The sequence below is a fragment of the Sitodiplosis mosellana genome, unplaced genomic scaffold (genome assembly GCF_009176505.1).
Source record: "Sitodiplosis mosellana isolate CC-2019 unplaced genomic scaffold, AAFC_SMos_1.0 Smas_scaffold_47, whole genome shotgun sequence".
Classification (NCBI taxonomy): Eukaryota; Metazoa; Arthropoda; class Insecta; order Diptera; family Cecidomyiidae; genus Sitodiplosis; species Sitodiplosis mosellana.
Genome location: NW_022595289.1, coordinates 650,763 through 674,403, shown reverse-complemented (window position 1 = coordinate 674,403; position 23,641 = coordinate 650,763). Strand labels below are relative to the sequence as shown.

The following is a 23,641-nucleotide window of genomic DNA, read 5'->3' as shown; positions in this document are numbered from 1 at the left end:
ATTATTGTAGTTTCAATCGTTTTAATCATTTTCAATAAATACCAGCCAAGAAATGTGCAAAAAACGATGTTTTGAGTGTAAGAAAATTCCGCTGATTTTTCAGGTTCCCAGAAAAACTACCGAAATCGATAAAAAAAAATCTAGACGTGGTTCCGGACATTCTAATGATGCAGAAGTGTTTGTTTTGAGGTCCTCTATACAAAACGCCATTGGAATTTCTCTTGTGCGAAAACATGTGTTGTACGGTGCTGTCTTCGACAAAGTGGTAGGGCACATAAAGTACTACAACTTTGCCCAGAGCATAAATTCGTTATCTCTTATCAGTTGCGCGAAACACCGCGAAAAACGTAAGATATCTCTTATCATTTTTCGCGGAACTGATAAGAGATAAGGAGGTGGCGAATAGAAAAAAATTGTATAACTCGACCCGCTCAATAACTTTGCTGAAGACAGTTATCACTTATCTTTTATCAGTCTCATGAAAAATAAGATGGCATGCATACCTTATTCCCATACAAATGCATACAAATATATAGGGGTCCAGCCAGACCCGAGGTGAGCGATCTAAGGGTTTTAAATATGTGAATGAAGGAGGGTTAATTGTTATATAAATATTGTAAATATGCAACCAAATATTTATAACAAATAAACCACCTCTGGCGCAGAAACGCTGTATGGTGGAGAATAATAATAATAAAGGACGTATCGACGCTTACACATCGATATTATCATATTTACCTATAAAATGTAAATTTACAATATTAACAAGATTTCTGATATCACAGGATCGCTAAATAAAACAAAATTTTAAGAAACTTTTCAAATAATAGAGGATTGGTGGATCTACTGAAGCAGGCGGCTGGAAGCTACTACAAACCAACTGCCGCCAAGCGCATCTAGCTAATGAAATACTGAGCAAAAATATGAATAACTCTCACAAATCCACAGAACTAGTGGTTGAAAACATGCTAGAGAGTATAAATGCTGGTGTGACTTTTATGAAAATTAATATTTTATCCTCTGGTCAAATTTTCATTTGTTTCCTCTAAAAAACGCAAAATTGAACACGGTATTTAAGTGACATCATAGGACGCTCTGCATTTGAAGTGCATCAAAATTGATGGCTTTCTTGTTCTACGAATTTTTTTAATCCGACTAAAGGCTGAAAGAATTTTACCTTTCTGTAACTGAATTACATCAGGAAATTGATCACTCGGCAATTCCACACGAAATTAAAGATGAGTTGTAATGTGGGGTCGCCAAATTGGCTGAAAATTGGCTTGGAGTCTTGTTTTCCATAGAAAATGAGAAAACCAAAACCTTGAGGCTGTAAGTGAACCACATTTTCGAGTTCAACCAGTTCGAGTTCATCGATTTCTCGTCCAAAACTACGTGGGAATGGACTCATCACTCTCGAAAATCCTGCCATATCTGTTATTAATATACCTTGTAGTAAACGCGTTCATAGTGTTTCACTGTAGTAGCGGTGTTACCTATTAAATTTTCTTGTAGTAATACTACAGTGGAATTTAATAGGATACTTTGCTACTACAGTGAAACACTATGAACGCGTTTACTACAAGGTATATTAATAACAGATATGGCTGATTTTTGAGAGTGATAACAGTCCATTTTAGATGAGTTTTCTATGCCATAAGTGTGATTTTTTATGCAGATTTTGACCATTCGCTTGCTCCATTCAGAAATGCCGATTTCTGACCAAATTTACAGGTAAACCGATGTTCAAATGATCGTATCTTTATGTATTTTGGCAAAAAAAATAGCAGTTTCATATGAAAATGTCGTGGTCAAAAATGACATATGATTTACCTGCCGAGGCCAAATACACAAACAGAATGGTGGTAACACACGAAATTCGGTTTTGTAGCTCCATCAATTTCCTTTCCAACGGTACTATAGGTTTGGCAATGTGTCAACCACTTCACAGTTAGATTTAAGTTCGCGCAAACCCTTTTTTCCGATTTTCTTCAATTTTTCGAAAAATTTACACTGGGTGAACTCGAAAATGTGGGCCACTTTTTGGTTTTCTCATTTTCTATGGAAAACAAGACTCCAAGCCAATTTTCAGCAACACAGCAATTACGTTTATTTATTACATTTTGTATGAACATGCAAACTGCCTAAACGTGCGTGACGATATTGCATCAGGTGTAGCAAATCGTAACTTGCGTCGCAATGAATATTTAAAGATCAAAGGCAAGGTCATGAAATCGACTCTAACATCTCCAGTGCTACAATGTGTAACCAGTTAATATTTTGGTGCTAGGCGTGTTTACATATATTACAACTCGTACAAATTTCATTTCGTCTGTACACAAAACCCCTGATTATCCGAATCGAGCTATTGACGAATTATTATTTCTACAGGATAAAGATATCCAACTACGAAATGTTGTTATAAATTGTTTTATCAAACACCCAAAATCCACAAGGATAGATTTTCCATAAATTAATAGATATTAGGTAACGTCAAATTCAAAGCACTGTAAATATTTTCTCAGTACAATTCACTCTAGGCACAAAAGCTTTTTTCTATTTGATAACAGTTCTTGAAGGATATTTTTGCTGCCGCACTGATACTAATCAGTTCATTTGGCATTTGAAAAAAGGGGAAAAAGTCATCATTTATTCGATAGTTAAAATAATAGGATGTTCTATTTATACATTGTACTAGTTTATTCAAGTTTCAGAAAAGTTCATGATTTTAATTTGTTTTTTATTTACCCGATAATATTAGAGGGTAATGAATTCACATGTTATCGTTTTACCGATTTCACGTAATCAACTGGTGAATCACCCAGCGTTAAACTAGTACATGCAACACAGACTTTGATGTGCCTGTTCACGTGTATGTGCGCTTTTCATATGGCACTGTTTTAGATTTCGCCTGTGGTAAACACAAACTATTATTCAATGTCAAATTGAGAATTAGGTTGCATCAATGTTCCTTTGGAAACGTTTACCAAAGGTTATCATGGACCGTTTGCCATAGACTAATATCAAGCATTTCCATCTTGGTTGTATGATTGTTTTTTTCGTTTTCATGTTCCTACTATTGTGAATACCGCATGATGTATGAAAAGAGCCAGGTTTTTAACGAGGCGAGAACTGAAAGTTTTGAAAAATTATCGCTACCAAATGTTTATTATTTTAAGTATGTAACAGTCTTGCACTCTTTTCCGGCCAAACCTTAATCAAAAACCCACATTATATTCAGCCAGAGCTTGGCGGTGTTTAATAAAATAAAAATAAAATAAAAATTGTCAAATGAACTAATCCTGGGCACTATAATATTAAATTTATTGATAACAAAATATGTGACCGCAATTCGAACTTGTAGTTTGAATCAGTATAAATGTTAGATCTTATCGGTAGTATTGCATGAATGATTAGGTAAGGCTGGATCCGAACTGATTGTTCGTTAAGTATGAAATTTACTTTATGTGCAAGGCTTGAAGGAAACTTTCAGAAAAGACACAATCATAATAATTGACAAAAAAAAACTTCATTCATATCGATTATAAAAAAATCGTTTTTATTCATTGTAATTTCTTATTATGTACATCTGTTGTTTACAGATACATCGGTCATTGGTCAGTGTTTTTGGTACCATTTAACATTTTTGCAATATTTGCAAGAAAGATAACAATTCCATATTAGTAACAACTAATAGTATGAACATACAAAGTATTAATTCGAATTTTCCAAATTGATCGACTTGATATTTTCAACATATAAATACATTGACTATATTATTATTTTTATAAAGAAAATTGACTTTTGTTGAAGTCAAATCTTAAGGACGTTAAATAGAAAGTTCATTGTTCAAGTGCAAGTAGCGAAATACATATCAAATAGTGAATTCCGATTTTTCGGAATTGTAAACAAATGTTTTCACATAAATTACCAACAGTAATTTGCGGAAAACGTCAAAAAAATCATTTCGAATGTATTTGAATTAAGTTGCAAATTATATGCTCGCATTTTTTATAGCTTCATTGAAGTTAGTAATCACATAATCGTGGTAGTACATCATCACTCTGAAAAAAAATAAAACGTAAGTATATTACAAAAAATGTATCGTGCTTATCGTCCTCTTCGCTAACCCACTCCTCACGACATGACTTAATATAGTATTTTCCAATCATCAAACTATCAAAAGGATTGCTTCTGGGGTGATCATTATGAATCACTTTTCGATATTTTCGGGTTAATTTAATATGATTTTTTCAAACAGAGCATTGAACTTACGCGAGAGGTTGTCCCAGAATTATTGATGCCCAAACAACCAAATTTCCCCACCGTGGCCCATATTCTTTCTCCATAAATTTTGACAAGTATGACAGAGGAATTTGTCCCATCATTCCCATGAATGCCCATATTTTGAATGTTTTCAGTGGCACACTGACCTGAAAGAATTCATACCATATAGCGCATTGTTTTCTAAGAAAGAAAAAAGGAATATCTTTTCGTGCTAATTTCGTAAGTCTTATCATGAACTGAGTAGCTTATAAGTTATAACACTAAATGGCATTCAGAACGAATGTTTTCATCTTGAATGCAGATCTTGTGGAGATGTATTTATCCCAAGGAACAAAAATGTAACCATTTTCAGTAGATTTCACCATCGCGTAATGTAACGTTTTGGCCCATTTTCGTGGTAATTTCAGTGTTATATTTAACGTGGATTATGTGCATGGTTCCCAATAAAATGACACCTTCCAATGAAATATTTTAACGCAATGCATATTATTCAAAATGTAACAAATAACGGACGGTTCACATTATGCTCGCTCCACTCTATACAGACCGTACAGCAGATATACAAACACGAAAGAAAGAATGTGAGAATGAACCGCATACAAAAAGAACATTCAACTAACATAGCTATGTGTACTGTTGCTCTCGTGTATTCTCTCTCTCTTTGCTTCTTCGCTTCGTTCGTTTCATTCTTGTGTGTGTGTGCTGGAGCAAGAATATTTTCATAACAAATCGAAGTGTGACTGTGGCGATCGAATCCGTTAGAATCGAATTGACAGCTCTTACTGTTGCTGCGTGAAGAACAGTGCAGTTTTTGTGTTCTGAATTTCATAACGATGCGAAATATCTATTTTGAGTCGAATTCAAACGAGATTTTGAGTGTTCATCAACACATTTTTCTGGATTGTGCTGTTGTATTAGTGTTGCATTTGATTCGGTTGTGATTTCTGACTAACAGGACATTTGCAAAACGACAAGAGTACAATATTCAAAATTCAGCATTGCATGGTCAGTTTGGTGTCAGAATTCGTTGAGGCAAGTTGATTGTTGTATTGATGGTTCATTGATTGTTTCTCCAAAACAAATTGTTAATTTAGTCAGTGTTTGATCGAAAGTGCAATAATTCTAATCAATTTGTTCACCATTTTCATTTTCATTTTCATTAGATCAAATTTGGTGAGCATGAAGAGAAAGCGGGCCCAGAACGGGCGACCGAGATCGGTCAAACTATCGCTGAATTCGGTTCTCCGGGATCAATATCGCGCGAATTTTGTGGCACAAGTCACCAATTGGTGCCACACAGCCACCGTCATCACCGTTTTGGCGTCATTGTTGTTTCTCTTCGAGAACAACCGAGCATTCGATAAAGATAACCATGACTTCTTCAGAGGCAATGAATACGAATTGATCAAGGATTGCTTCAAGAACATTTTGAACGAGAACCGACACAAATTGCCGTTGGCCTTCCGCCAAATAATCGAAACAGCAGTGCCGAACTTCCGATGGCCACAACGTGAAGGCATGGGAAACGCATTCAATCAGCTCATTGATCAATACACCACCAATGTCAAGAACAACATCAAAACGTGGTGCTACACCCGTATCAAAACGTTTTTCGTGCTGCAACGGTATGAGCTCAATTTGCTTGGCCATAACATCAGCGACATCGATGTGAAAAATGCCACCAAATCAGTTATGTTCAACAATATAGTACCAAGTGCGAATGTGGTGCGGCTGCTCGAGCAAGCGCGTATGATCGGAATACCAGTCGGTACGAAGTTATGTGATCTCGTCCGTGGTAGTTGGTTCCAGACAATACCGATATTCATCACCATTCAACGGCTAGTGTTCAACCACCATGAAAGATACGAGCTCTTGAATGATCTCTGGCGCCGATATTATCGGGATCGATTACACAACGCCATGCCATCCATTGCACGCCCACCGAAAATAAAAAACTTTCGTGTAATTCCGATTCATGACTTCAAGATGAAGCACATCCGGATCGATATTCATCTGTTCTATCAAATGGCGTGCAAATTGGGTGCCATCAAGTTGGCAAAAGGATTGTTTGGCCAGCCGGTTAACATTTCGAAAAAGGTCTACGACAGCAATCCATTTGTGTCCTGGGACACAATATTCAACATGGACAAGATTCAGAAAGTCGGCAATCGCAAGACATTTGACTACACAATCGTGACGGATAGTGTGGCTGTTTCGTTGTGTTTCCTGAAGCCAGAATGCCCCTCACACGAATATTCGCACGAGCAAATCAACGAAATGTACGAAAATGGTGTTTTCCGCTTCGTGCTTGGCATGGATCCTGGTGTGCGAACCTGGAATGCCACGGTGCGAAAACATATCGCATCCGGTGTGGAAGTGAGTAACAATGATTTGTTTGTTTGTTTTGTCAGTCATTTCATTTATATGCATATAATCATGATTCTTTGTTCTTATTTATTTCACACAGGAAAACATCACGATCGACGGTCCGAAATACCATTTTCGAGCGAAATATGGCAAACGAAAGCGCAAATCGGAAAAATGGCTACGATTGTTCACCGAATTGGAGCAACATGACCGAAATCAATATCCATTCTATCCATCGCCCAAGGGAGCCTCAAATTGGATGAGTTACATCGAACATCGTGTGAAAATGTTGCAGCCTGGAATGGAGGTTTACACAGCACGCAAATACATTCGCCTCAATCTCGATAAACATATCGAGGAGACCCGTGCAAGTGATACCATCGCTGCTTTTTTGACCAGAAAATTACCATCGCTCATTTTCCTTGGTGCAGCTCAAATGGCTCCAAATTCGCCAATTGGTATTAAGAAACGGTTGCGGTGCCCTGGTGTACGGAAACTACTGAACAGCTTCAAGAAACTGCACAATTGTGTGGTGGTGATGGTTGACGAGTACAAAACATCGCAGACGTGTGCAAAGTGCTTTCGGCCATTTGATCGACGTACAAAAAAGGACCGCTACAAAGTCTGCCGTCAGTGCATTCCACATGCAGCAAACATCACGACTGACAAACACCTGAGCAGTGTGATCATCAGCAAGAAAAGCAACCGGTCGTATCAACGGAAGCGACGACATGTTGTTGCGGAATATGAACGATTGAATGTACATCCAGTGTATTCACATGGTTTAGTGCCGAAACTCAATGTATGGTTCAAAAACTGGCAGCTAAACACTGATAACACATGGAACGATTCACGTCATCCACATCAACAGAACACTGTTTGGCATCGGGATGAAGTCGCTGCCAAGTGCATATTGTACAAAGGTATGTATCATACATTGAAAAAAAAAGTGAAATATTCTGGCTAACAATTGTTGTTTGTGATTTCGGTTGTTTCAGGTCTTTGTATGATAAAGGGCTTGGATGTGCATCCGCAACTGTCGAGACAACATCATGCAGCAGCTGCAGCCGCGCAGAACAATGCCGAAGGCGACCAAGATGACAACGATAGCGACAGCGACGATGATTACGTTTACGTTCTCGACGACGTGTCCGATGAAGAATAGTTTTTAGTTGATGTAGGATTAAGTTTTCAAACAATAATAATTGTAACGTTTTGTTACTTTGCTGGGCTTTGAGTATTGTGGCCTTGTCCGAAGTACGGGGCTTAGTCGGATCATATAAAATACCTCGTAGGTGAGTATCACTATTTATTAGCATATCGAATATTGATTCATAATCGTTTTTATATCATTCTAATTGATTTGTTTTTACTGTTCTTTTTCTACTTCCATTGTGACGTTAAAAATGACTGAAACTACACCCAAATGTGGGCCCAAATTCAACCGTTTACATACGCTTGGCAATGGATGTATTTGAGTTAACAATTGTTCCTTGGGATAGCTATGGTTTGCACACTCCACTTTTATTTTTGCATCGAAGCGAGTTTAAACCACGGCCGTAGCCAGCACAAATTTCTTGGATGAGCGGAGAGAATTTTTGGGTGAGCGCAGCAAAATTTGATGATTATGAAAATGTCATTAATTTTGAAAATCGATTCTGTCTAGAGTAAAAGCCACAAATAATCAAATAATGTATAAAATGTGATTTTATAGAGATCCCAACCCTTTGGAATTTTATTCCTTTTATTCCAAAAACGCTTCATTCACAGATTCACACTATATCACGGTGAAACACGTGATTTGTAATTTCTAGCGAATCGTCAGGATTCTTAATCCCATCAGATTCAATTTAGTGTCTGTAATAATTTGAAATTGTTATTGGTATTGTATTGCTTGAACTTTATAATATGCCACGTCAGAACTAACATATCAATTTAAGACAACGGTTTACACTGTGTTGATGTTGTCAATTTGATGCAGAAATTTCTTGAAAAACCAATACACACCACAGCCATTGTAAATTAGTTATTATCAATAGGAAAATAACTCAAACGATTCGCTAGAAATTACGTATCTACAGAAATATAGATTTTCAGTATTCAGTTAGAAAATCGTACTATAATTAGAGAAATTAGGACATTTTTCAATATAGTTGACCAATTACTTTTGCATTGATGTGGTCAAAATGTTTTTACTTTAATCATCATTCTCTGTTGTCATTTGTATCGCCGTACTCGTAACTCATGTTGTTGGTTTTGTATTGCCTTAACCCGTACGTAACTTGCCTTAACCTGTACTGATTTTCATTTTACGTACGGGTTAAGGCAATACAAAACCAACAACACTTTAATCATCATATTTGGCTTCAGTTATGTTGGTTAAGTGTAATAAAAATATAATTTGTGTAATGTTCAAATGAAAAAAAATTAGTTGCGAGCGGAGCGAGCAAAATTGTTCAGAGGATTCTTAATTACAGCGAAAACTATAGCTAAAATAATTTTGGGAGTCGAGCATTTTTAGGTGAGCTCAAATAATTTTTGGGTGAGCTGAGCTCACCCAAGCGTATGGCTGAATACGGCCGTGGTTTAAACCGACCTCACCAATATTGTAGTAAACTCATCAACGTTTAAATGCCTGAGATTAGAATTTTTTGAACAGATTACACAAACGAGAGTTTCAATTGATTACTAGAACCATCAACATCTCCACTAAATTCCGGTACTAAAGAGTTCACTTACTAAATATTCGTGGAAGAATGCACTAATGAAAAAGACAATCAACGAAGCGGCCGTCCGGCTATAGCCCAAGTCAACAACAGGAATGTAAACGTGCCGCACGCACCACCGATGCACAGGCATATTCCACGTACGCCAAAATGTGTCGATATTATTTGCATTCCACCAGTCACAGTAGAAGTTGCGGTCGGCAAAATGTAACAGCTCTCCAACGAGATTCAGAAACGAGTGGAATGTTAAATAGAAAAAGCACAGCCAAACAAAATGATTGGGGATCTGTATAATGAGTAAACTTTGAATGATTTTGTAAGGCCAAGAACAATTCATTCTTTCTTCCAGCTTACCGCCAGCTTTAGAAGCCGTTCTGTTGCTTTAGCTACATCCATGTTTGAAAACGGAATCAACGAATTCCGAACAGACGGTATCATCCACTGTTGAAACAGTCCCAAAACCACATTAAATCCGATAAGAACCTCCAAAATTCGTTTAAGAAGAAATCGTTTTCGAATTCGATCTGTTCTGGGAAAGTTCAATTCATAGCACAATGTTGGTGCACATAAGAAATACAACAAATCCTTGACAGTCAGGTTGTCTGGGTATTGAACCAAAGGTGTGATGTCTCTGTCGGTCTTATGGAATGATGCTAAGTATGCTCCGTTACGTTCTTCTTCTGTAATTCGGAAAAAAATTATTATATGATATGAACTATAAGATGAACATTTGGCAGTTTGGTAAATTAAATTAAAACTTACGCAACTCTGCAACAGTAATACTTTGCGATCGGCTGCGTGACTTGTTTGGTATATCATTTAATTGATTTCGACACCACATATTGACCTGAACGTAGCTCCATAATTTCATGAAGAGTATTGAATAGTGAAAACACACTGTCATAGCACCAACTAGAATTATGTATGATATCATAATATATAATTTAGAGATTATAATACACATTTTTGACAATATTCTGATTTTCCGAGTATGAGAAATCGTTTTATGTATATATTTGTAAACAATAACAAACTTACTCCTAGGGGCATTTAACTCGAAAAAAATTCGTTTTATGCGAAGAATATGCGCTTCAACTCATAGTATGTGGCGATTTCTTCGTACTATGCGTATTATGCGGTGCCTATTCGTTAGAAGTGCACACATTCGATGTCCGAATACTGCACATAGACCATTCATACTGCGAATAATTTCGCATGAATCCCACTAAAATGTTTCCTTCTCTGATTGGTCACACGCCACAATATCGACTATTTTGAATTCAAAGTGCAACGACTTTTTTCATGTAAAAATTCAAGAAATACTTGACTACAAGTGTTTGATTTGTACTTATTTCGGCTCACATTTTTTGCTGATCATTTTTGTTAACTTCAATCATTTGTACATATGGATTTTTTATTATTTATAATCCAGATGCTATTTACAAGTATAATGAATCGTCGCACTTATTTTTTCAACGATTTTTATATCTACCAAAACTATCGGCGATTCTACTTCAATATTTGTATAATATAACATTTTGATTTTCGTTTTCATTCTTATTCTTTGCTATTATTTTTTAATTTTGTGTTATATTTAAATTCAATTTTCATCAATTAAGAACAATCTCATTAGCAAGAGATTTGATAAATATTAAAGACAGAAATTGTTGATGTCAAATATTGTTTGAACGAAACTTAACGATACAACAGAATGTTGACATTGTGTTGATGCGTCTTAAATCGCATCGTGGCGTCATTATGTGCACGCGTATTCGCTTCTATGCGTAATATTCGTGACTATGTGCAAAATTCGACACACTTCACTGTGGCACACAATCTATGCGCGTTTATCCGTACAAATCACATATATGAAAAAGAGTAAAAAGCCCCTAGACTTACTCAGACTGAATGAGTCCCCGTTGACGTGGATTATAACCATGGGTATTAGCACCAACACCATGATGTTTATGATATGAACAAACATTCCAGCACCTTCGCGGATAATATTCAATGACATTCCTCGTTCTATCAACAAACATATCAGTATGGGCACGATGGAGTCTATGAAAAATTGTATTCAGTTCATTTACTCAAATAATATATACCAATATTCACAGATATATTACACTTACAAAGTAGTAAAATGATTGAAGGAACGCCAGCTCCCTCATCGCGACCCGTAAGTACAACGAACCATTGAAATGGATCGACTCTTATACCATATCTGAGGATAATGGATCATTAATGATAATAGACAATAAACAGTAATGGTAATAGAAACGTACTTCAACAAGTTTTCCAAAAGTAACCTGAAACCGCTCATTGTCAGGAGTAGAAATCCCCAGTTCACTAAACCCGTGAAATTATGGAATCCTGAACTCCATGAAAACAATGAATCCCGTGGCCTGTGGCATCTAATTATTTTGGAAAGAAAGTAGAGAAGGATAAAATAATATTATTCACATATGCGATCACAAAAAAAAACTTAGAAGAAAAACACCTGTGGGTTGGCATTTTAATAGAAGAACAAACATAAATGTCTCGTATAAATTAAAATATTACACCCTCTAATTTCAGTTAGTAGCTATTAAGTATTTCAATGAAAAATTGTGAATTACAAAAGGTGAGCTACTTTTATTTTATGGATACTAATTAGTGTAACTTTAATTTTCTGGTTGCCGATTTTGAAGTCTGCCAATTATCTCCTCAAATTGAAAAAAAAAACAACAACAGCAACAAAAACATTAAGAATAAGGCATCGAAATTATTCTAAATTCTATGTGTTCATTTTTCGTTAGAAAAATTAACCACAAAGGAAAAATTTACATGACTTGAACGTGTTAATAATCGAATTGTAGTTACAAAAACTTACGGTTTATCAGGTTGTGATCTGCGTTGCTTCTGCTGTTTTGTGGAAATCTCTTCGGCGCGAGTCACACTGCGGGTCCTCCGTCTAATTTTATCGTTCCCGAAGTCTTCTGTATCTGATGTCATGTTTTTGATTCTTTTCTATTACTTTTTTTCTTTACAAAAAATGAAAAAGCCAGTTTTAAAGGTTTGTAGCAATCATGAATTAGTGTAATCAATGACAATTTTGTGTCTGTCTTATTATCTTTAAATGTGCTACGCAAGGTTAACAACAATAAATTAAGGCTACGCATAAAAACGCAGTACACATACAATCTAAGATTGATTATATTTCGTTTTTTTTGTGGTAACGGTATTTATTTATTTTCCAAAGAATATTTGCAGACTGAGCAAGAAGACAATGTTTTGAATTAACGTTTTTAACTTTTACAATTCCAACTTACTGTGTAAAACTTTAATTATAAATTTGGACTATGAAACATCAATTAATTTTACCAAAATCACTGCAATGAACTTTGAAACATCAATCGTAATGTTATCTTAAATCTCAACAAAAAAAATACATGTGCGATGTGTTGAGACCGTAGGAATACTGATCAATGAATGTCAACGCTGCGCTAGTGTTTCGATGTTGTCAACGTCAAAAACGAGAAAAGAGAGGGAATTTCTGTTTACTCAAAAAATGTGATACAAAAATGAAAAAAAACATAACTAGACTAATGTTTGAATCATAATTTGAGCATTTCAACGAGTCATTTTCATGTGCCGAAATGTATTCAAAACGATAAAATAAAATGAAACTCATGCAAAGTAAATATATGGCTTTGCTTCATGCGTGTGTATTGTCGACTGGAAACATAAACAAGAAAATTATGAACGCTATGTCCCCAATGTGAGCATTTGTTGTGGCTACAAATTAAATTAACTTTTCTTTATAAGATTGGGGCTGAGAAGCAATTTTTTAAATAATAGAATTATCATTCGTTGTCAGTTTTAAATAATATTCTTGGACACTCACTTGAATAGGATTCAAATCATACTGAAACAAAACAAAAATTAACGAAGCAAAGATGAAATTTTCGAAGAAGAATTGCCAAAGCGACATCTACATGACATACTGGAAAAAGCAGAAATTATGAAAATTCTTATAAGTCAAAATCAAAACATTTTAGTATGTGAATGACAGTCAGTTTGTGAGTAGGTGAATTAATATTTAAATTTTTGAATAAAATCATAATTTCAATTTCAATTTTAATTTTAATTTCATTCAACTCTAAAAAAAATAGTTTGAAGTTGATATTTATACAAGATGATGCGTCGAAATTTAATCGTGGTTTTCAAGCCAGTTAAAACGAATTCAGTAGTTTTATCGGAATTAAATCATCGATTGATGATGTTAAACGTAAGATTTGAGACTATTTTCTTTCACAAGTGAATACAAGTAACATGAATAACGACCTTCTCTTTCGCTGATTACTTACAGGATAATAAAAATAGTTGCCTGAATCTTGTTAACAATAATGTTGATTACTACTGTTCCTGGCTACCATATGGAAATCAATCAATACGAGACACCGAAATTGGTATCAATTCATCTGTAGCAGAAGCAATAGGTACATTATTTCTAAAAATATCTCAACAACGTAGAAAATTTCGCACGCGCGGGTTGAAATGTTTTCTGAATGAAATATTTCACCAAAAATACTAGTGCGATGTATGACGTTTCGAATGTTTGCGTACACTGGTGAGTGTCGTAATTTGACAATGAAAATGCTAAACTTTATTTGTGTGCGCGACATTGTGTTTTGATCGTCATGTGTTTATTAATACTTCAGTGATTCACATGATTCGACTCCTTTTCATGCTGCTTTGTCACTGACGTCCATTGCATACAGACATTAGTATGATTATATGTCGTATAAATTCAAACTCGATTTTCGAATGGATGAAATGTACAAATTTCAACACTATTTATTTCATAGGATTGTATGAAGGCGCAATTTTAAGTTGCAAAGTCGTAGATGATTTGCCAACGTTGGACACAGTTTATGTCACTGCAACGAATCAAAAAGATTGGGAAATACTCGTAAGTATTGGCTTGAATAACAAATGTGAAATATTATGAGTTGACAAAACTGTTTTCTTCGCGTAAAAGGAAGCATCTAGTTACCGTATACAAAACACATTGCTGGATCAAACCCGTATAATAAATGAGGATCAAAAACTGATTGTCTGGGTCAATAGTGCCATTCACATAACATTAAAAATAGGTACTTTCTTGCATGTTTTAAAAACGTCGAACGTGCATCTCTTAAACTTCTCATTTCGATTGCAGAAAAACTTCAACCAGAAACGAAATACGGTAAAATAGAGAGAAACACTGAAATCATTGTAAAACCATTCAATAGTGCAGTTCAGTCTGACAAAAAAGTAGAAAGTAAAATAGAATCTCTTTCGAAACACAACAACGAGAGTCAAAATTTGAATCACAGTCGAAATCAGAATCAGAGTCAGAGTTCATTGTACGATCGCCTGTATAAAAAAGATGAAAAAAATGAGCATACCTCTTCATCGCCACAGCGGCAACATGAACCGCAGTCGAAGACAAATGGAAAAATTATTGATAGTACCACTTTAGACAATGTTTCGGAAAAATCATCTGACGAAGACGACTCATCGGATGAAGACTCAGACGGTACAGTTTACGATGGAAATGCACAAACATTTACAAACAACTCTAATTCATCCCTGTTCAACAAAGACGAGTCCAATTCGAAGAAACCAAAGATTAAACTACCCAAATTGGATGTTCAAACTCGTTTATTTGACGCCATGTTAGCCGAACTAAAGAGTCAAGATCGAAAAAGTTACAAGTTCAGGGCGATACCAAAGAAATGGTGCAACCGTTTCCAGATGTCTGATGTATTTTTGACAAAACATAATATCCCCGATGATCTTGATCCAAAAACAATTTACATAATGAATGGTGAAGTCCTGAACGATAATGGCGAATTAGTTGCAAAGGAATATTATGTCAACATAAAAGTGGTTGCCGAATCTGCTGAAATCCCCAAGAATATTTACCCGTCAATAGAATTACATGATATTCTGTTGGCACAAATGAAACTACCAAAATTTAGCCGTGTGACATTGAGCACCAAAAGAACTGTCTTAAATTTCGTCGAGAAGATTGAGTTGATACCGGTCAATACGTCGGAAGTTTGTAACAAGCAAGACATTATGGAAGATTTCAAGCGGTTACTGATCAAATGCTCACGATCGGCGCCATTACTTATAAATCAAGAACAAATATTCAAATTGTGTGAAGGAAATGGTTTTGTAGTTGCAAAAATCTACCCAGAATCGTTCAGATATTGTTTATGTGATGCAGAAATACTACGTGAAAACAAATTATTTATTTCAGAAAACCAAAGAGATATTATGCAAACGCTAACAGCTGCTGAAGAGATTCATTCTCTTCGCAATTCAAAACAAAATGAAGAAACGAAATCATTGGTGTATTTGAATGAGAACGAAAATATCATTGGGGATTGTTTAGAATATATTGTTCAAAAGAGTTGTCTAGACGAAAGTAATCGTTTGCGTAAGCCAAATAACTATCTGATAATTGGATCGCAGACGACGGGCAAATCAACAATCTGTGCGAAAATCATAGAAAAGCTGGAACAACCTCCGTACAATTGTCACATAGAAGAGTTTAATTGTGCTCAGAACAAGGCGAGAAAGGTTCGTTATGTATACGGAATCAATTGTAAAGCATTTAGGCCAATTCCAAAAAAAATCCACTGTATACAGAAGGGGATTAATTTGAAAAGAATTTTATCATTTTTTGTTGCAGGCGGAATCAATACAGAGGGATTTACGCTACATTTTCACGCGGTGCGTTGAGCGTGCCCCATCCGTTTTACTATTGGAAAACTTGGACACATTGGCAAAATCAGTTTCAGATCATTCTCAAAATGGAGACTACTACAATCAAATTTCAGATATAATCAAATATATGATCTCCATGTACACGGAGAATTGTGCAATTTCTTTAATTGCAACGGTCACAAATATCAATAATTTGAATCAACGTTTGTACACCTCCCGTGGCAATCATATTTTTGGGAAAATGTACAAAATTCCTGAATTGACAAAGGTATGTTCGAGAAAATCACAAGGCAAATACAATAGACGTCAACAGCGAGTACAACTACCATTTGGTTTGACGTTTTGCTATTAAGTTAGTTTAAGTAGCTTAAATGTAAGTTAAGTTTAAGTAAAGTACTGAGTTTCATGTCAAGTCTACTGGTAAGTCTAAGGTTTAAACTTAATAGTAGACTTGACATCAAGCTCAGTTCTTTTAATGATTTCTACAAAAATCAAAAGATGGCGTTAGGGATCGAGCATTTGTCTTGTGGAGAAAATCTCCATGAATGTATTCATCTTGGGTCTATGAATGAAAAAATGTGTTTGTTTTATCATCTAGGAAAATCGACAAAAAATCATCTATGAATTGAGTGTGAACAATGATTTGAAGTGTGACAATTTGAATTTTACCAAATTAGCAAATCTGACTGAAGGGTACACTATAGGATACCTACTGCAATTCATTGACCGAGCCATGTTTTATGCATATCGTAATGGTATGAGAATTGTGCATTTGCAACGAGTATTGCTAGAAATCTCACATACAACTTGATTTTCATTTAAGATAACAATAATCCAACACTCACCAATGATGTATATCTGGAATCCTTGAAAACCACAAATGAGTACTGTTTGCAGGGGATCGAAAACAATGTGCATCTCGACGAATCTGACGTAGGAAATCCGACACAAACGAGCACAAATAAATTTCCCGGTCTTGAGAAAGTTGTCAGTGTATTTGAAGAAGTTCTTGTATGGCCTACAAAATATCCTAACATTTTTGGACAATCTCCATTGCGCAATCAAGCTGGTGTCTTGTTATATGGCGCACCGGGAACGGGCAAAACATATTTAGTCTCACAAATATCTCGTCATTGGAATCTTCGTATGATTTCGGTGAAGGGTCCGGAGCTGCTAGCAAAATTCATTGGACAAAGCGAAGAAAATGTTCGAAATCTATTCGATAAAGCACGAAATGCGAAACCATGTGTTCTGTTTTTCGATGAGTTCGATTCGATCGCCGCGCGGCGCGGCCATGATAATACAGGTATAGAAGTAAAGTAATAAGTAACTTATTACTTATTACTTATTACTTTTCATCTTATTACTGTAATAAGATGGACTTATTACTTATTACTCATCTTATTACTTTGTATTATCTTTGTGCAGGAGTTACGGACAGGTAATCGGTGACCTCTCGTTTTTTTTGAAACATTGACAAAAAGACACATATTTAAATCTTACCGATAGGGTGGTCAATCAACTACTCACGGAGCTCGACGGGGTTGAGGAGCTGAAGGGCGTTATAGTAGTGGCAGCAACTTCGCGGCCCGATCTGTTGGATCCGGCTCTATTGCGTTCGGGACGTATCGATCGATTGGTTCAGTGTACACTCCCAGACTCTTCGGCACGGCTAAATATATTCAAACATATAGCCGAATCGTCATCATTGAAATTGACATCTGATATTAACTTCGAATTCTTTTGCGATAGTAAAACGGATAACTATACTGGTGCGGACATTAAAAGTATACTGGTTTCCGCAAATATGATAGCTGTGAAAGAGTCTATTGCCAACAATTCAGATGTAAGCTATATTACATTTTCTAATGACGGAACGTCGCCACATGCAATCTTTAATTGCTTTTGTCATCGTTTTATCATAACAGAATGTTCCCGATGAAATCTACATCAATCAAGGCCATATGATTGAAGCTTTTAAAAATACAAAACAGTCGCTATCGTATGCAGACACAATAAAATATAGATCTTTGTAAGTGGTACATGTATATATGCTAGTATGACGTAGGAATTAATAAGAGTCTATGTAGTATGTAGATATGATATTAAATTTTAAATTTTTATTACAGATACGCCAGATTTTTGAACCAAGAAGAATCCAGCCGAGTACTTTTGGGCGCACAAAGGACAACATTAGCTTAGTATTTTTATGTATTGGTTTTGTTTACAAATGATTTACGCTTTTGATTTATTCAAACGAAAAAAATAAAATAAAATTGGATAATGTTTCTGTTTAACTCCGGTTGTAACGGTTTCCTTCACCGCGGCGATGTTCGTCTTTATATTCATCCCTTGCACGTAACCGGGCTAGCTCATAGTCATCATCTACGTCCAGCTTTTTCTCTCGATCAATATCCTCTTGTTCTTCGATGTCGTTACTTTGTTCTTGCATGAATCGACTTTGCAAACTGTTATCTGCATTACGCGGTGGTGCATTGTTTGGATCGGGAAAAATGCCTTCACGAACACGTTGATCGTAGAACTCGGACACGGTCATGGTTGGCAATGAAGGATAACCCAAGCCATACACAGCTTTTTGTGCAAAATCTCTTGTGATGATGATGGGTTTGAGTGGCCGCACTGGCGGTGCTTTGCACAGTCTGCGACTGTGTGATTCCAGTTGTTGATGATCTTGTTGTTGAAATTCCAACATTTTTTTCTCCATATCAATACTCGATAATTCCTCTTGAGTTTCAATAACACTCATTTTCAGTAGTTTGACGTAAAAGTCTCGTTTTGTATCGTCGTCAACCTCTTCTCTTTTCATCACTACTTTCAAGTGTTTAATTTGATCCTCCAATTCTTTCTTCTGGCGGTATTTTTCTAGTTTTTGATTACGATGTAACACTTGCTGAGTCAACACATTGATCTGTTCGTTATTGGCATTTGCACTGGCAACTTCATTGTTGCCTGTTGTTCTTGGAACCGGCTCGTAGATACCATAGTCGGAACAACGTTTCAGAAAATCTCTATGAATCAATTGAAATTTTGTAACATTAGATTATTGTTGGCGAATACAATTTCATTTGAATTCGCATTTGCATTTCTAATTACTTGAAGTATATCTCAGCAACTTCGACAACATCTGCGCGAGAGTCACCGCAAATCTTTTGCGATAGCGTTCCGAGGAAAAACGGCAAAAGCAAGTATTTCAAATCACTGGTTGGTAGCTCTGTATAGTTTTCGTTCGTACTGAAAAGTCCGCAGATAGAAACTAAGCGTGTGCAGTCTTCGAAGAGCCGGATGCATTTCTTTATTTTGCTCTGAAAAGTTTATCAAATCATTTTTTGGTTAGCCAATAATGCTAGACACTGACGCGTAAAAGTTTTTTTAAATTAGTACCTGAAATTCGGGACTATTGGTTGGTTCAGTGCATGTTTCAAAGCTGTAGTACAAATCAAATGCTTCCTCAAAAATATCCAATAATTTGCGATCTACAGTTGTTTCGCTCATGTTGTCTTACTTCTTTTTTTAAGTATTTTATTTCGGAAAAACGAGTGGTGATGCCGTGTTGCAATTATACTGTATTATATTTATAGACTTGAAGGTTGCAAATGTCAAAAAAAAAATCCCATGTTATGGGATTTTTCTGATTTCTTCAGCCCATATTAAGCCAACTTCATGTCATACTTTGAATGTACTTTGTTGTGAAGTTGATGAAAACAACGATATATGTATACAGATTTCAAATTGTAATAATTTTTTTGAAACATTAATTTCGAGAATATATTTCGTTATAGAATAAGAAAAATGTATGAGAATAATTGATGCAAAAATGCAAAAGAGAATAATGGTAGTTGTAATAGTGGTAATAGTAATTTAGGCGCCGCACATCATGCAGTCATCCTTATTGTCGAGTGAGCAGACAAGTCCAGCCATCTGTGCCTGTAAATCTTCAGCAGTTGTTGTGTTAATTTTGTTGTCTACATCGATACTTTGGTCATTTTTCGACTGATCGTTCGTACTTCCATTTACTTTGGTGTTGAGCGCACGTGAGGCGGCCAAACGTTTCTTGTCAACGGTAAACTGGATTGGGTTGGCTGCTGGTCGGGTTCTTAAATAATACATTCCCGTTTTCAAACCAAGCTTCCATGCATAAAAGTGGATTGAAGACATTTTTGCATACGTCGGCTGGGCCACGTGAATGTTAAATGATTGACTTTGATCAATGAAAGCACCACGATCGGCGGCCATGTTCATTGTTGTCTTGACCGAAATTTCCCAAACGGTTTTATACAAATCGCCTATTGCATGAAATTGAGTTAGAAATAATCGGCAGGAATAAAAAAAAACATGTAACAATAAGATGCATTCAGTAAACTTACGGATTTCCTGAGGAATTCGAGTGATGTTCTGAATCGATCCGTAGTCCGCAATGATTTCGTTTTTCATATCATCATCCCACATACCGATTTCGGTTAAGTCCTTGATCAAATGATGATTTACCACCTGAAATTCGCCGGACAATACACGCCGATTGTAGATATTCGATGTGTATGGCTCGAACGATTCGTTGTTGCCAAGAATTTGAGCTGGTGAGATGAAAAAGATAGGGATTTTAGCTTGATTGAAGGAAATTTTAAATGAGAATTTAAAAAAAAATGTCCGTATAAAATGAAAATTAAAGCATTCTTTGGAATTGAATGCAGAAGAAACAACCAATTTCCACCGAAAATTCAATTTTTTATTTTTAAAAAATGATTTCGTTGTTTTTTTCGGACGAATTACCTGTTGAAGCCGTAGGCATTGGAGCCAGAAGCAGACTGTTACGAACGCCATGTGAAGCAATCTTCTGTTTCAATGCGTTCCAATCCCATAAATCGGTTGGTGTCTTGTCCCACATGTCATATTGCAGGATGCCTTTGCTAACCGGTGATCCTTGGTATGTTTCGTATGGCCCGTACTTTTCGGCCAATTCGCAACTTGCTTCCAAAGCACCATAGTAAATAGTTTCAAAAATCTGTTGATTCAATTTGGCTGCTTCTTCGCTTTCGTATGGAAAACGCATCAAAATGAAGGCGTCAGCCAAACCCTGAATCCCAATACCAACTGGCCGATGGCGTTTATTTGATTTTTCGGCTTCAGGCAAAGGATAATAATTTACGTCAATGATCTTGTTCAAATTACGTGTGACCACCTTCACGATTTCCTTAAGCTTTGGAAAATCATAAGTTTTATCAGGTTTGACAAACATGTTGACAGCGATCGAAGCCAAGTTACAAACGGCAATTTCATCGGTATCGGTATATTCGACGATTTCCGTGCACAAATTGCTACATCGAATTGTCCCTAAATTCTGTTGATTGCTCTTACGGTTACATGCATCCTTATACAACATATAAGGCGTACCGGTCTCAACTTGTGACTGTACTATATGGAACCAAAGATCACGAGCCTTGACTTGGCGATCATATCGACCTTCACTCTCATATTTCGTATAAAGCGTTTCAAACTCTACACCCCACACCGTGTACAAATTGGGAGATTTGTGTGGACACATCAAACTCCACATTTCATCAGCTTCAACACGTTTCATAAATAAATCCGGAATCCACAAAGCCAAGAACAAATCGCGACAACGCTCCTGAAAAACAACATTGTTTTCCATCGGTTAAATTGATTCCTTATCTTTCCAGTAAACATATCGATGTTTCAGACAATTTTTCGCACAATTTCTGGATTCGTTAGTTGGAATTTTGCGAAAATTTATCTGAATATTAGCTAATAATTTATTGGAATAAAATTTGCTTACGTCCTCGTGACCTGTATTTTTGCGCAAATTCAAAAAGTCAAATATATCCGCATGCCACGGTTCTAGGTAGCAGGCAAACGCACCCGGTCTTTTATTCCCGCCCTGGTCGACATATCGCGCCGTTGCATTATAGACGCGAAGCATTGGGACAATACCATTTGACACACCATTTGTTCCAGCAATATGGGTTCCTTTAGCTCGTATATTATGAATACTGAGACCAATACCTAGGAAAAATTCGAATGTGAAAACTAGTTAGCATTCAAAATAGCTGAATTGTAAACTCAAACCAATACCTCCAGCGTGCTTTGAAATGGAATGGCGTCAATGGGAAAATTGTTGAAATTAAGAAAAATAATTAATAAAAAAAATTAAAATTTAAATTAATTATTCAAAAATCATTAATTTACCTTTGATATCTTGGCACAACGAGACACAGTTTCATAAATACCACTTATACTATCATCGGTCATGGAGAGCAAAAAACAAGAACTGAGCTGTGGTCGCGGCGTTCCAGCGGCAAACAACGTCGGCGATGCATGTGTAAAGTATTTCTCTGATAACAGATTGTAAGTTTCGATGGCACTGTCTATATCATCACCATGTATTCCAACAGCTGTTCTCATCAACATGTGCTGTGGACGCTCAACAATTTTCCCATTGATGCGCAACAAATAAGAACGCTCGAGCGTTTTGAAACCAAAATAATTATAATTAAAATCCCGATCGTATATGATGGCTGAATTCAAGCGGTTCGCATGCTTCATAACAATGTCGTAGATGGAATTGCTAATCATCGGTGTGCGACGACCATCTCTTTCCAAGTTGTACAAATCCGTTATGACATCTGAAATGTTCACATTCAGTTGTTCAATATGAGAGATAAAACTGATTTGATGAATTATTTATGCATGGATGTTCAATGAATGTACCTGAAAACGACTTCTTTGTCTCTTTATGTAAATTAGAAACAGTGATGCGGGCCGCGAGCACAGCATAGTCGGCATGATCGGTAGTCATTGTCGCAGCTGTTTCAGCAGCCAATGTATCGAGTTCTTGAGTTGTAACACCTGTATAGAGCCCATTGATCACTTGTAATGTGATTGAAACCTAGAGAACATTACAATAAAAAAAAGCAATGAAAAACTACATTTACAACATTTCTCCTATATTCTCTTTCAATTACCGGATCCACAAAGTCCATGTTAAGGCCATAGCACAACTTCTGAATTCGAGACGTTATTTTATCGAAGTGAACTTCTTCTTTGCGTCCATCTACATAGAAAATGGAACGAATTCAATTTAGCCTGGAAATATCTTGAAAAAAAACTCTCTACATACCCCGCTTATGGACAAACATTCGCGAAGATTTTCCCATTTTGCTCTTAATGTTATCTTCCTACTATGTATTCGAATTAATCGAACGAAACTAAAACTTTGGAATGACTGAAATAAAAGCAAGGCATACACAATCAGGAGATGCTATTGAATTGACTGAACCAAACACAAAATTCTGAATAACTGGAATCAAAATATGATCTTTCCGAGATGCTGTTTAATTTACTGGACGAAACAAAAACTTATGTGTGACTGAAATTAAAGCATGCACTATCGAAGATGCGTCGTTATTACAATTGGCGCGAAAAAAATGACAGATGCCACACCAAGTGGCAAATATGGAAACTAACTC

General features: G+C 36.1%; 5 protein-coding genes across 10 annotated transcripts; 2 read left to right on the top strand and 3 right to left on the bottom strand.

Moving 5' to 3' along the window:
- Positions 1–3,535: 3,535 nt before the first annotated feature.
- LOC129570166 (diacylglycerol O-acyltransferase 1) lies at positions 3,536–12,906 on the bottom strand. Of its 2 annotated transcripts, none has more exons than XM_055449655.1 (10): positions 12,689–12,906; positions 12,250–12,400; positions 11,663–11,791; positions 11,510–11,601; positions 11,277–11,438; positions 10,140–10,289; positions 9,732–10,057; positions 9,391–9,663; positions 4,273–4,430; positions 3,536–4,061 (listed from the first exon to the last, which is right to left on the bottom strand). In XM_055449655.1, the coding sequence occupies exons 2-10, from the start codon at positions 12,369–12,371 to the stop codon at positions 3,992–3,994; spliced, it is 1,482 nt and encodes a 493-aa protein (XP_055305630.1). In that variant the 5' UTR covers positions 12,372–12,400; positions 12,689–12,906; the 3' UTR covers positions 3,536–3,991. The 2 variants fall into 2 exon arrangements, with proteins under 2 accessions (XP_055305630.1, XP_055305631.1); XM_055449656.1 differs by having other exon boundaries at positions 12,741–12,851.
- On the top strand, positions 5,045–7,950 carry LOC129570162 (uncharacterized). Of its 2 annotated transcripts, XM_055449652.1 has the most exons (4): positions 5,045–5,316; positions 5,448–6,660; positions 6,752–7,574; positions 7,650–7,950. In XM_055449652.1, exons 2-4 carry the CDS (start codon positions 5,464–5,466, stop codon positions 7,814–7,816), a joined length of 2,187 nt encoding a protein of 728 aa, XP_055305627.1. In that variant the 5' UTR covers positions 5,045–5,316; positions 5,448–5,463; the 3' UTR covers positions 7,817–7,950. The 2 variants fall into 2 exon arrangements, with proteins under 2 accessions (XP_055305627.1, XP_055305626.1); XM_055449651.1 differs by lacking the exon at positions 5,045–5,316 and having other exon boundaries at positions 5,415–6,660.
- A 483-nt stretch (positions 12,907–13,389) lies between the features above and the next one.
- Positions 13,390–18,441, top strand: LOC129570159 (peroxisomal ATPase PEX1). Of its 4 annotated transcripts, none has more exons than XM_055449647.1 (13): positions 13,390–13,446; positions 13,532–13,647; positions 13,729–13,858; positions 14,228–14,331; positions 14,401–14,515; positions 14,581–15,992; positions 16,105–16,407; positions 16,738–16,894; positions 16,963–17,445; positions 17,568–17,580; positions 17,649–17,985; positions 18,068–18,171; positions 18,269–18,441. In XM_055449647.1, the coding sequence occupies exons 2-13, from the start codon at positions 13,555–13,557 to the stop codon at positions 18,339–18,341; spliced, it is 3,324 nt and encodes a 1,107-aa protein (XP_055305622.1). In that variant the 5' UTR covers positions 13,390–13,446; positions 13,532–13,554; the 3' UTR covers positions 18,342–18,441. The 4 variants fall into 4 exon arrangements, with proteins under 4 accessions (XP_055305622.1, XP_055305620.1, XP_055305619.1 ...); XM_055449645.1 differs by having other exon boundaries at positions 13,407–13,438; XM_055449644.1 differs by having other exon boundaries at positions 13,409–13,442.
- LOC129570167 (immunoglobulin-binding protein 1) lies at positions 18,227–19,742 on the bottom strand. The gene is made up of 3 exons (XM_055449657.1): positions 19,542–19,742; positions 19,254–19,462; positions 18,227–19,168 (listed from the first exon to the last, which is right to left on the bottom strand). The coding sequence occupies exons 1-3, from the start codon at positions 19,650–19,652 to the stop codon at positions 18,433–18,435; spliced, it is 1,056 nt and encodes a 351-aa protein (XP_055305632.1). The 5' UTR covers positions 19,653–19,742; the 3' UTR covers positions 18,227–18,432.
- On the bottom strand, positions 19,711–23,573 carry LOC129570161 (ribonucleoside-diphosphate reductase large subunit-like). Its single transcript, XM_055449650.1, has 9 exons — positions 23,293–23,573; positions 23,138–23,226; positions 22,884–23,061; positions 22,362–22,798; positions 22,248–22,257; positions 21,952–22,178; positions 20,928–21,783; positions 20,525–20,731; positions 19,711–20,443 (listed from the first exon to the last, which is right to left on the bottom strand). The coding sequence occupies exons 1-9, from the start codon at positions 23,327–23,329 to the stop codon at positions 20,019–20,021; spliced, it is 2,466 nt and encodes an 821-aa protein (XP_055305625.1). The 5' UTR covers positions 23,330–23,573; the 3' UTR covers positions 19,711–20,018.
- Between the last annotated feature and the right edge of the window lie 68 nt (positions 23,574–23,641).

Excerpts from the sequence above, each read along its gene's own strand:
- LOC129570166 (XM_055449655.1), bottom strand. The coding sequence starts at position 12,371 with ATGACATCAGATACAGAAGACTTCGGGAACGATAAAATTAGACGGAGG. Across the intron at positions 11,439-11,509 it reads TTCAATCATTTTACTACTTT|ACTCCATCGTGCCCATACTG; the intron begins GTAAGTGTAATA and ends AATTTTTCATAG. Across the intron at positions 4,062-4,272 it reads ATTCTGGGACAACCTCTCGC|AGTGATGATGTACTACCACG; the intron begins GTAAGTTCAATG and ends ATTTTTTTTCAG.
- LOC129570159 (XM_055449647.1), top strand. The coding sequence starts at position 13,555 with ATGATGCGTCGAAATTTAATCGTGGTTTTCAAGCCAGTTAAAACGAAT. Across the intron at positions 13,859-14,227 it reads ATCTGTAGCAGAAGCAATAG|GATTGTATGAAGGCGCAATT; the intron begins GTACATTATTTC and ends TTTATTTCATAG. Across the intron at positions 16,408-16,737 it reads AAATTCCTGAATTGACAAAG|GAAAATCGACAAAAAATCAT; the intron begins GTATGTTCGAGA and ends TTTATCATCTAG.
- LOC129570161 (XM_055449650.1), bottom strand. The coding sequence starts at position 23,329 with ATGGGAAAATCTTCGCGAATGTTTGTCCATAAGCGGG. Across the intron at positions 22,799-22,883 it reads GACAAAGAAGTCGTTTTCAG|ATGTCATAACGGATTTGTAC; the intron begins GTACATTCATTG and ends TGAACATTTCAG. Across the intron at positions 21,784-21,951 it reads AAAATACAGGTCACGAGGAC|GAGCGTTGTCGCGATTTGTT; the intron begins GTAAGCAAATTT and ends GTTGTTTTTCAG.
- LOC129570167 (XM_055449657.1), bottom strand. The coding sequence starts at position 19,652 with ATGAGCGAAACAACTGTAGATCGCAAATTATTGGATATTTTTGAGGAA. Across the intron at positions 19,463-19,541 it reads CCAATAGTCCCGAATTTCAG|AGCAAAATAAAGAAATGCAT; the intron begins GTACTAATTTAA and ends TAAACTTTTCAG. Across the intron at positions 19,169-19,253 it reads GTTGCTGAGATATACTTCAA|AGATTTTCTGAAACGTTGTT; the intron begins GTAATTAGAAAT and ends ATTGATTCATAG.
- LOC129570162 (XM_055449652.1), top strand. The coding sequence starts at position 5,464 with ATGAAGAGAAAGCGGGCCCAGAACGGGCGACCGAGATCGGTCAAACTA. Across the intron at positions 6,661-6,751 it reads ATATCGCATCCGGTGTGGAA|GAAAACATCACGATCGACGG; the intron begins GTGAGTAACAAT and ends TATTTCACACAG. Across the intron at positions 7,575-7,649 it reads CAAGTGCATATTGTACAAAG|GTCTTTGTATGATAAAGGGC; the intron begins GTATGTATCATA and ends CGGTTGTTTCAG.